General features: G+C 41.4%; 1 protein-coding gene across 1 annotated transcript in view; it reads left to right on the top strand.

Annotated features, from left to right (window-relative positions):
- tfcp2 (transcription factor CP2) overlaps nt 1-9,433 on the top strand; it is an 11,136-nt gene extending 1,703 nt beyond the window's left edge. Inside the window, exons 3-16 of the mRNA XM_034877760.1 lie at nt 1,415-1,566; nt 2,326-2,402; nt 2,992-3,097; nt 3,348-3,454; nt 3,654-3,806; nt 3,903-4,013; nt 4,497-4,588; nt 4,768-4,816; nt 5,284-5,377; nt 6,830-6,920; nt 7,257-7,363; nt 7,742-7,884; nt 8,027-8,078; nt 8,186-9,433. Of these exons, the coding sequence (XP_034733651.1) occupies nt 1,415-1,566; nt 2,326-2,402; nt 2,992-3,097; nt 3,348-3,454; nt 3,654-3,806; nt 3,903-4,013; nt 4,497-4,588; nt 4,768-4,816; nt 5,284-5,377; nt 6,830-6,920; nt 7,257-7,363; nt 7,742-7,884; nt 8,027-8,078; nt 8,186-8,223 (1,372 nt within the window). The 3' untranslated portion in view covers nt 8,224-9,433. The remainder of the gene's footprint in view (nt 1-1,414; nt 1,567-2,325; nt 2,403-2,991; nt 3,098-3,347; nt 3,455-3,653; nt 3,807-3,902; nt 4,014-4,496; nt 4,589-4,767; nt 4,817-5,283; nt 5,378-6,829; nt 6,921-7,256; nt 7,364-7,741; nt 7,885-8,026; nt 8,079-8,185) is intronic.
- Nucleotides 9,434-11,784: the final 2,351 nt, after the last annotated feature.

An 11,784-nucleotide genomic window follows, 5' to 3' on the forward strand; every position in this document is an offset into this window, starting at 1 on the left:
CCCCCCCCCAACCCCCACAGACACTCCCTGTTGTTTTGCAGCCTTATGCTAACATCGTTTAAGTAATGACTAAGCAAAAACAGGATTTTAGAATTTTTTTGCAAATTTAGTGAGCAGAAAACACTAAAATATCCCTTTGACACATGTATTCAGATCCTTTGCTATGACACTTGAAATTTAGCCTGCTCAGAGTTAGCAAAAAAGCACCAAAAGGACTCTTAAGACTGTGAGAATCAAGATTCTTCTGGTGTAATGAAGCCAAGACTGAATTATTGGCCTCGATTCTAAGCATCGGGTCTGGAGGACATCAGGCACCGCTCATCACTAGCGCAATACCATCCCATCCGTGAAGCACGGTGGTAGCAATATCACGCTGGGACAAAGATATCCGTTGTTAAAATATGTCTCAATTAAGGTCTTTTAAAGCTTTACTTGTCATACCGAAGAAGACTTGAGGCTGTAATTTCTGCCAAATTTGCTTCCACTAAGTACTGAGTTAGGGTCTGAATACACTGCCAGTGTGACGTATCAGTTCTAGCTTTTTAATCCATTCGCTTAAAAAAATCGTATCCTGTTCGCTTTGTCATAATTATGTAATGAATGTAGAATGATGAGAAAACAATCATAAAGGTAAAGATTTTTTTGCATAAGACTGTAACATTACAAAATGTGAAGAAATGAGGAGGACTGAATGCACTGCATGTGAATTCCTTCTCTGATTAATAGCAGAAGGGCACATTAATTACCCCATGCAGATGAATTGTAAAGCAGCACAGTGCTGGTCGATTATCAGATGAAGAATACTCTTTGATGAAATTTGTTTAGGGCGTTCGACTTAGCCTATTACTATGCCGCATATCCCTGATACACACACACACACACACAGTTCTCTCCTTTTTGTTGGGTGTTAATCAAGTCCAAATAAATATTTGTGAGTCTTGTGCTCACTTTTTCATGATGGGAATCATGTGAAATCCTTTTAGGGTTTTGCAGACATGAGCACTTGCTGGGGAAAGCTGCCTCTTTTTTTGGCCTTTCCTGGCTGGCTAAGTGCTCTCTCAAATGCTACAGTTCAAACTGCAACGCTGGTACCGTTCCTGAAATTCTTCTGTTGAGAGGAAATACTCACTGGATACCTTGGTATTTAGAACGTTGCCTCCATTATAATTAATGAACTGCAAAACTGACAAACACAATAATCCGTCATTCAGCCTCAAGTGTTGTAAGACTCTCCGTTTGACTTAACCCACGTAACTTTCAATTTATTGTGAGGTTGAAAGTAATGAGCTTGAACAGTTCAACAACAATTTAAATCATCTGTAGACTTGTTTTTATAAAAAATGAAATGATGAATGTGTCCCCACATGGATCAGCAGCTTATTAACGGCGTTAATCTTTTGTCTCTGTTCTCCAGCGATGTGCTCGCCCTCCCCATCTTCAAACAGGAGGAGTCCAACCTGCCTCCAGACAGCGACAACAAGATCCTTCCCTTTCAGTATGTTCTGTGTGCAGCTACCTCGCCGGCAGTCAAACTGCACGATGAAACACTCACCTACCTCAATCAAGGTCAGCGTCAGGATCCCAGCCACACTTGTGTCCAGATTTGTGTTAACTTGATGTCAAGAACAACTGAAAGCAAAGTCAGTTACCCTTTAGATTAGTTCTTCTAGATAATTCTTACCTGGATGGAAATCTTTATAGGTGGGCGGATATGCTGCAATATGGTCTGTGGTGTGTGTTTTTCTGATACACTAGCACCAATATAGTGTCTTCATCTTCATCTCTGGTCATGTGGTACTGCAAAATTGGGTTTATAGTCATGGTGTTACCATGGGAGAGAGCCATTGTTGTAAATTGTTCTTGGAACCCTCTAACCTGGTGCATAAGTTGAAATACCAATGTGGACATTAAGAATTGATCCCATAAGCGGATGCATACTAACGTACTTTTTATTTAACATGAACACACTACAGCGGCCAACACAATAAACGGCAACTCTAGTGACCAGAAAAATGTACATGTGCTCTCTGTAGTTCAGAGACAGTATTCCTAAAGCCAAAGCCAAGCCTGCACATGGCCATGCCAGGTTTTCCCTTGCTGAAATTGAGCCTGAATTTGGAGCGTTATTAGGCTTCCTTCCGGATGCGCTTGCACGTCCAGGTTGTGTAGTTTCATACGATACCTTTACCTTCGCTCTATCTTTAAAACGTAGCCTGCAACGGCGTCTTAAAGTCAGTAATATCTTTAAATATTTATAACACAATATTTAAAAATATTTCAGACCAAAGCCTACTTGTTATTCACTATGTGGACTTGTCATTACAGGGCAGTCCTATGAAATTAGAATGCTTGACAATCGGAAAATCGGGGAACTTCCTGAAATCACAGATAAAATGGTGAAGGTAAGATCCAGACATGCCAGTGTACACACACACACATACATACATACATACATACATACATACATACATACATACATACATACATACATACATACATACATACATACATACATACATACATATATGTGTGTGTGTAAGGGCTGCACAATATATTGTTTTTTAAATTGTCATCGCAATATCAACTGGCGCAATTTACACATTGCGAAAGGCTGCGACGTATGTCAATATACACAAAATCCTTTTTTTTTATAGTTGAAAGAAAATAGTAGAAAAGTGCACATTCAAATGTAACTTTCATTCTTTTTGAAGCGGTGCCTTTTATGTTCAATGTTTAATTTGTTATAATAAAAGAATGTCGGAGATTATTTGTTTTGAATTCCCCAAGCACTGTGTTGTTTTCTAAGAATCCTAAGAGCAGCAGAACTGAGTACATGTGTTAATATCTGTTTATTTATCGCAAGTAATATCGTTATCGCAACATTCAACAAAGTTATCGCATATTATAGGACGGGACAAACCAGAATAAACAAAAGCATTAAGATGTGCCTTGAATTTTGTGTTTAAAAAAAAATAAAAATCTGAATTTCAGAGCATCATCCGTGTGGTGTTTCATGACCGACGACTTCAGTACACAGAACACCAGCAGCTGGAGGGCTGGCGCTGGAACAGGCCCGGGGATCGCATCCTCGACCTGGGTGAGCACTGAAGGAAAAATGGCCGGTCTACTTTGATGGCTCCTGAAGGTTCTGGGTCTTATACATACATACATTACATTCGATTTGTGTGTGGAACGAATGTTGCTGTGCAGTCTTGTATGCATATTAACCCTCTGTTAGCCTGAGCTAGAAGTACACGGTTTAGATGACAATAGTACTATTATGGAGAAGATGGTGTCCATTAAACTACTCGTTTGATAACTGCTTGTTTTACATTGATCCATTGCAGATATCCCCATGTCCGTCGGCATAATCGACCCCAGGGCTAACCCTACTCAGCTTAACACTGTGGAGTTCCTTTGGGACCCATCAAAAAGAACCTCAGTTTTTATCCAGGTAGCATGGTGGACAACACTTTTGTTTTCCTGAATTAATTCATAAAGTAATCAGAAGCATGAATATCATTCCGCAGGCAGTAATCACTAATACATCAGGTTTACCAAGATCTGTTCATGTATTGATTCAAATGAAGTGTTATCTTATGTCATCATTCCTGCACAAATGAACATTTTCTATCCCTTTTTGTCCTTTTTAGGTACACTGCATCAGCACAGAGTTCACAATGCGCAAGCATGGAGGAGAAAAGGGTGTGCCTTTTCGGGTCCAGATCGACACGTTTAAAGAGAATGAGAATGAAGAGTACACAGAACACCTCCACTCTGCCTCCTGTCAGGTCAAAGTCTTCAAGGTGAGGAAAAAGAGGGGAAAAAAACCCCATTGATGTACTGCACACATTTATCATTTATGACCATCACCTAAATGACTCCCACATGACCCGTTTCAGCCTAAAGGTGCAGACAGAAAGCAGAAGACTGACAGGGAGAAGATGGAGAAGAAGGCCCCACAGGAAAAGGAAAAGTACCAGCCCTCTTATAAAACCACAATCCTGACAGAGGTTTGCATACTACTTGTCTATATACACAACATTCCACTTCCGTATTTGCCCCTTTTGAATGTACACGTTCCACCAAAACAAGTTCCTCCCGAAGCTTTTTTTGCAGAGGCACCGTTGCTCTGTACGGTGTTAGTTTTCTCCCATCCCAGAATGCTGTGTGGACATTCACTTTACAATGACATAACACAGAGAGAAGCAGCAAATCTTTGATGTTTGGCAGGTTTGATTGCAACAAACAATAGATCGATTACACAGACAGTTACAATTAGTTGGTTAGACATTAAATACATTAAATAATCAATCGTCTGTCTATCTAGTCAAAAAATGTCAGCAATTAAAAAAACAACAACTAGGAAATACAACTGTGTATGACACACAAACATAAATTAAATGTGGGGAAAAGGGGTAAAGCTGCAGCTTATAACTGTTGGCAGCAGAAATGTAATTCTCAGGTGCCACAGTAACACAAGTGTTCTTTTGCAGTGCTGTCCCTGGCCTGAGGTCACATATGTGAGCAACTCCCCATCTCCTGGCTTCACTACAAGCACACACAACAGCTTCCCAGTTGCGGAAGGGTATACACTCTGTCAATGATTCATGATTTAATGCTGCTTGAATTTCATTTACCGTCAAATCCACATAGTAGCTGTGTGGTTTTGGTTAGTGAGGAACATGCATGCATTTAAATTCTGCTTAATGTGGGTTTGTGTGTTCCTCCAGGCTTCTAACACGGTAGATTTTTCATCCTTTCTAGGAATGGATCGCCAACCCATCAGCCTGAGCCTGTTGTTCAGGTAGCAGATGTAAGTACAAGTGCATTTCTGCTCTCTGGATTCACTGCCTGGCTGCCTCCTGCCTCCCTGAACCACTGCACATGAATATTAATGTTGACAAATGCAAAGCTGACATCTGGATGTTAAACCTCTGCCTCTCGGCACTATGAGAACAAACAAAATTGAACCTCAAGGTGTGGATTAAAGCATTTAAAAATGAAAAATCTAAAACACTCACATTTATCTTTTCTATGCGTTACAGGGAACCAGCCCATGATTCAATGCTTCTATTATTTAGCCTTGGAACAGGACTAGTCAGAATATTTCATGTTTTACACTCTTTTATTAATTAAGTATAGGACAAACAGTATCTTGTATGGCATGAGGAAGTTTAAAAAAATGCCATTAATTTTGCTCGTGAGCAAACTGAGAAAATCTTTAAGATGAAGGGTTTTATTCTGGATTCTGTCTTTGTTTTGTTTTTTTTCCTCCTCTAGAATTTGTTACCCACATCAACACCACAGGATGCCCAACAGTGGCTTTTGAGAAACCGCTTCTCGCCCTTCTGTCGTCTCTTCACCAACTTCTCAGGTAATATGGCTCCTGAATACACAAAAGTTAAACACCCATTCATTTTAGTATTGCTTGTGTCACTTGTGGCACTGCCACATTGGCAGGTAGCCAATGAGAATTGAGTGATTCAGACGCGTAACTATCGGTAAGCGGGGTACGCAGTTGCTTACAGGCCCGGACCAATTAGGGCCCTGCATCACTGGAAGACATTGATTGACAGCTAGGGCCCCTTATCGCATTTTCATTACTCGCGACAATCCCAGCAGTCCCATGTGCAGCCACTGACCAAGTGGGAGTGAGAACGGGTCAAATTAATTTCCGTGTTTCTGATATGAAGACAAGACGTGTGTGACTCGAACATCTCACATTTACCAACTAAACGCACAGCGTAAGATCGTCCTGCCGACATGGACACTTTTTAACATCAATGTATGCTGTAACGTCTTTTCGCTATAAAGTTGCTGAAAGTTGCTGTGGCTTCAATCCCGTCTGCTCACTGCAGCGGGCGGGGCTGCTGCTCAGTTTCCTCAAAAACTGACTCTCTCACACACACACACACACACATAAACACACACAATCACACATGGTGGATGCAGGGAAAACCGCAGATGAGATATACAGGATGACTTAAATTGAGGACATCTACTTTATTGTAGGTGCAATAATAAGTTAAAGTCCAATAAGCATTACATCAAACCGTAATTTCCTGCCAACATGTATCCACAGTTTAACATCAAAACACGCTTGAACAATTTTTTACTATAAAGTCACTGAAACTTGCTGCTGTTTCAATTTTGTCGGCTGGAAAAACATGGAAAACATTTAGACCGTCAATAAGACCTGCACTCTCTCCCCATATCTTAGATTTGAACTCCCACCTGCATGAATGAATACCTATCCAGCAAAACAGTTCACAATTACTAAGTCATTACTTACTCATCAGATAGATATTAGAAGCCAGCAGTGATTCATGTTCCATGGGGAACCATGAGAAAAAAAAAACTGGACAAGAGATCTGGTTTTATTAAGAGTGCACAGGGTGACAAAAGGGAGACCTCAACTCTGTATGACACCAAGCACCCACTCTTCTTTTTTTAAGATTATTTTTGGGACATTTTAGGCCTTTATTATATAGGACAGCTGAACATGTGAGGGGTGGGGGGACATGCAGCCAAGGGTTGCAGGTCGGAGTCGAACCTTTGGTCTCTGCAACAAGGTCTGAGCCTTTGTACATGGTAGGCACACCAGGTGATCTATCCAGGCACTCCAGCATCCACTCTTCTTAAGTGTCCCCTAGCAAGGCACTACGTCCCTGCCAGTGCCTCGGACTGTAGTCTGGGGATGATGTGTATGGTGTACACGCAAACTGCTGGACCCTCCAGATGTTGAAAAAATTGTTGTCATTTTTGTGGAGTTGTAGAGGGAAGGGTTTTGCTTTTCATCAGTAAGGTCTTGTGTTTTGTGTACCAGGGGCAGACCTGTTGAAGCTGACCAGGGAGGATGTCATTCAGATCTGTGGGCCAGCTGATGGTATAAGACTCTTCAATGCACTGAAAGGACGGTGGGTCTTCTTTAATCAAGTCAATTTTCTTTATAGTGTCAAATCACAACAGAAGGACGCTTTACAGATAGAGTATGTCCGGCCCACACTATGCTTTACAAAGACTTAACAATTTCCCATGAGCAAGCATTTGGTGTGACAGGGGCGAGAAAAAACTTCCCTTTAGGGAGAAGTCTGGCACAGACCCAGGTTCTTTGTGCCGCTGCCGGTTCAGAACACAGAGACACGATCACAGAATCCCATGTTATAATTTGGGATTTACCTGATGTAGTATAAGAAAGGCTTCACACATGTCTGGACATAGTGTTATTTCCTCTCTGTGGATGCTGTTCCCAGGGTGGTTCGCCCGAGGCTGACCATTTACGTTTGCCAGGAGTCTCAGCAGGCACGGGAGCAGCAACCCAAGCACGAAAACGGAGACGCTGCCGCCAACACTTTCTTTGGTCAGTGCACGTTCATGTTTCAAGCATGTTTTGTTATAGCAAAAGCATAAATTCAGATTGTAATTCAGGACAGGATGCCTGAGAGTTGAGAAGCTAGAAGGCACACCTCCAAATCCCACAATCCCTGTACCATAAGATCAAACATTGGAATGAAAAATCCAAAGTAAGAGAGGCCCACCTCAGAAATAGTTTGTCAGCTTCTTATAAAACTTTGACCTTTTTATATCTGTCAATACGGACTAAACAAAGAAGATAATGTGTTGATTGGTGAACTTAAGAGGTGCTGGTAGGGCTTTCCCTTCAAGTACAGATTTTAAGGTCTAGAAATGGCAGGTGAAAAACGCTAAACGGGAAAACGTGCTTTCCTCTTTTGTTCAGTATATCACGCCATTTACCTGGAGGAGCTCACAGCTGCTGAGCTGACGGAGAAGATCGCTCAGCTCTTCAACATCTCACCCAGGCAGATAAATCAGATCTTCAAACAGGGACCCACTGGCATCCATGTGCTGGTCAGCGACGAGGCGAGTAATCCCTCTGCTCTCTGCACCAGGGCTCCACTTCCGCTCCACTTCACAGTCACAAGTGATGCGACACTAGAACATGCTCATTAACAGCATTAGCTTGTTTTCCTCCTCCATTAAACATGTACTCTCTCTTTAACAGATGATTCAGAACTTTCAAGATGAAGTTTGTTTTGTTTTGGACACAATGAAAGGTATATGATGCGTGGCATTAATAAATAGTGATTTATGTGTTTCTATAGTCAACGTGATTCTTTTTATCACTGCAAGTTCATTTATAAACGTTTTCTTTTCTTTCCAGATGACTCTAATGACGGCTACCACATCATCTTGAAGTGAATACGGGGCGAGAGAAAAGCATTGCTCTCTTCTTTAGACTCGATCCAGTCAGCCCCTCTAGAGCTTCATATTCCTCGCTGTCCCTGGAATATGTGGGGGCGTCCCGAGAAACATCTTGAGGCTGCTAGGAGGAACATGCGACTGAATCACCTGGCCCTCTTCTCACTATACCTTATTGTCTTACTTGGGAGTAAGTGACTGTTACCGAAGTGAAGTGAAAAATCTCCTTCTCGCCTGCCACTGTCTCCCTTAAACGGTTGCGTTTTCTTCTGTCGCTTATGTCTCATGAAAGAGGTTAGAAGCACTGCAGCTGCTATCACGGTTTATTTGTTAGCTGAGCAGCTGGTGTGCCAAAACTCTGTTCTTCAGAAACAGTTTGTCATCTCTTTTATAAAACCAACAACCAAAAAAAACAAAAGAAATCAAAATGACACAAAGGGAGATAGTTACCCTGATAGTAAGTGACTTTCAGCCTGCAAAGCAGCATGATTTCTCCTCTTCATGTTAGGTTGCCTTGGTGGGATCCACTTAAGGCGGTCTGCAAGAAACATGGTGTAGCAAACACAATCAAACAGTCACAAGCAAAGCACCGCAAGAGACTTCAAATCCGCAGTCAGGACATCAAGGAAACGTTTGGCATCCAGCTGTCCTCCATAACATCTGTGATTCCTTTAAAAGCTAACGATTTCAGCGTTTTCCTGGATTGAACTGTCACTTTTGAGAAGATTACCCAAACACGGTCAGATCCTTGTAGTTAGTGTAGAGCTCACAATGGCACTTGTGGTTGTTCCTTCTGAACCTCGAATGATAATGAAACACTGTCTATGTAAGTAATCACAGTGGCTACACCAGCAAACTGTCTCTGGCCCATGTACTTCTTGTCCCTATCAGCTTTTTAGCACATCCAGCATTTTATCATGTTAATTTTGGCCATTTTCCAACATCATTTGTAAATAGATTTTTTTTTTTTTAAATGTAAATTTCACAAGGAATCATGTGGCAGTTTTTTTTTTTAAACACACTTATGTCCCTTGTTTTTAATGTTTTTGGATGTTATTAATTTGTTGGGCACACCAGAGCTGCATGTGAAGAGATATAGTTAGCTTATGTTCAGTCCATTGTGCTGCTTACATGAAAGTGATAGCTTGTCATTTTAGATATCCATCTTTGCCCCATCTCATCAGCGTTTATTAAAAGACTTACCCAAGTACTGGCTGCCATCTGTTGTCTGTCTCCTTCAAATGTTTGCAAAAAATAAAAAAATGAGATTTTTAACCATATCCTAAACGTTCTTAAGCACCTCCATACTTAGCTTTCCTTTTGCTCGAACCATGAAAAGGTCTGCTACAGCCATGCATGTCATTTTGTTGCTATGGAAACTAGCTTTAACAAAGACAGGACCCAATAATGATAATGTTATATACTGTGTATATACAGATGAGTCAGGATTATGTTAAATCCCAGACAAATTTTGCACGTCTGTTTCTGCAAATTTTGAACAAAGGAGCAAAAAAAATAAAATCACTTCATTTCCCGGCATGCTCCGGCGCAGGGCATGCCTGTGATGTCACAATAAGTGTATATATACGGCTACAGGGAAGAATTTCTTCCTCTATTGTTACATTGTAACAAACGGGGCCGGGGCGGAACGGGGAGAAAGGCGTCTTCTCGTTACGTTTGAAACATTTGGAACATTTTGACAGCATTCGATAAAAGAAAAAGCTGAACATAAACTAATTCTCGTTCAATGCGATACGAAAGCGAAGCAAGCGCCGCCGACTGAATCCGCCCCGGCAAGAAAAAAAGGATAACCGAACACAGATGTCAGCGGATTCTACATCGCTAGCATTTCAAGCCTATCAGAAAGATAAGACATTCGGCTAATTATATTCCTCCTGTTAGGACATTTATCGCAACTATTCATATGACGTCCCTATTTCCGCCGTATGTCCTTTAAATGCAGAGGCATGCAACATTTACATAAAACCCGCAGGTCTAGCTAGTAGACAGCTCCTGCTTTCTTCGTGTGGGCAGAACAATGAGCATGGAGCCTAAGTAAGTAGCCTACAGTCACATACGAGTGGTGCAAACTGACAGTCACGCGAGCTTCCAGACAGATTGCTTTAGCGCCAATTGCCCCACGGTTGCAGTCTGGATACTCGGTTCGGAGATATTGGTTTTTGTACAAAAAAGGCATCTCATAAGACGTTGAAAAATTGATGTGCAGCTTACATTGGAAAGGGAAACGACCTACAAGTTTCCTCCCCAGGTAAGAGGGTTTCCATTAACCGGGTGGTGCCATTGTATGTGGGTCTTTTATGCTTTTGTCTGTGTATATATATATAAAAAAAAAATGGGTAGAGCCGGAGAGAGAGGACGGTTGAGCCTCTTAGACAGACACCATCCAACCTTCTCCAACCCAATTCAGTTGCTGCATGTGCACAGTTTAACCAACACCGTGTAGTCCCAATTGTCTGGAAGCATACTGTAAGTCTGTCCAACTGAGTCCTTAAAGGAACAGGAGGCTGAGTCTGATTTTCATAAGGGGAAATGAGCAGACTATCCAAATTCTGCCTCTGCTCCATTTGGCCTATTTATATTGGGAGTCCCCAGGTGGAAAATGGTTCACATTGATGCTATAACCACACTGGCATCTCTACTGAACATGGAAGACCTTGCAGCCTCCTCTGGTGTGTTAAATTAGGTCCAAAGAGGAGGAACATAGACGGGGTATCCACGTTAAAATATAATGTATGTTCTGTTTCAATGAACACGTACGACATGACATCTCCCTAAGCATCAAGGCATGCATTGATTAGTTCCACACTCAATTTTAGGAGTGTCCTCACATCCCAGTAAAATCACCATGGCTGCAGCAGTTGTTTTATTACTCACTGTCTTCAGAGCTGCTCCAGGATTTGTCTCTACGTGACCTCATCCCTACATCGAATCTCTAATTTAGATTAAGGACAAACTACACTGTACACTATTGTACAAATGTTACACGTTAGTCCCATGTGAGGCTGGATTGTCCCTTCGAGATCTCGGAAAACTGTCCCCATCATTTGGAACTGTCCCCTTAAGGACTAAAGATGCTGTTAACCCAGACACAGTCAAAATGACATACATACTACGGATGGAGATTTGCATAGTAAACTATTAATTACCTTTTTAAAAGTACCTTATTCATAGGGAATCTATAATAGAGATAAGCATGACCATGGGTCTTAATGTAATATCATGAATAAATATTTATTTGGATTGAAAATACAAAGCTTTGTGGGATTGTGGGGTTTGACTACTGACCTTTAGGGTATAACATAATATAATATAATATAACATGCTGCTTTTTGTTTACTCTGTTTGACCGCAACCCACTGCTGTGATTGATCAATTCCCTTTGCACTGTGAATAGCAGAACTAGCTAATATAAAAAAAAAAAAGCCATGGCCAGTCATTTGCTTCAAGGCTGTGTGCTTTAAACCCGCTTGTCTAGTTGCCATGGGGACGTTGCTAGACTTGATGATTTTAAAGTAGGATTTCATGTGAGATGGGGGGGGG

Source organism: Etheostoma cragini, chromosome 7 (genome assembly GCF_013103735.1).
Source record: "Etheostoma cragini isolate CJK2018 chromosome 7, CSU_Ecrag_1.0, whole genome shotgun sequence".
NCBI lineage: Eukaryota > Metazoa > Chordata > Actinopteri > Perciformes > Percidae > Etheostoma > Etheostoma cragini.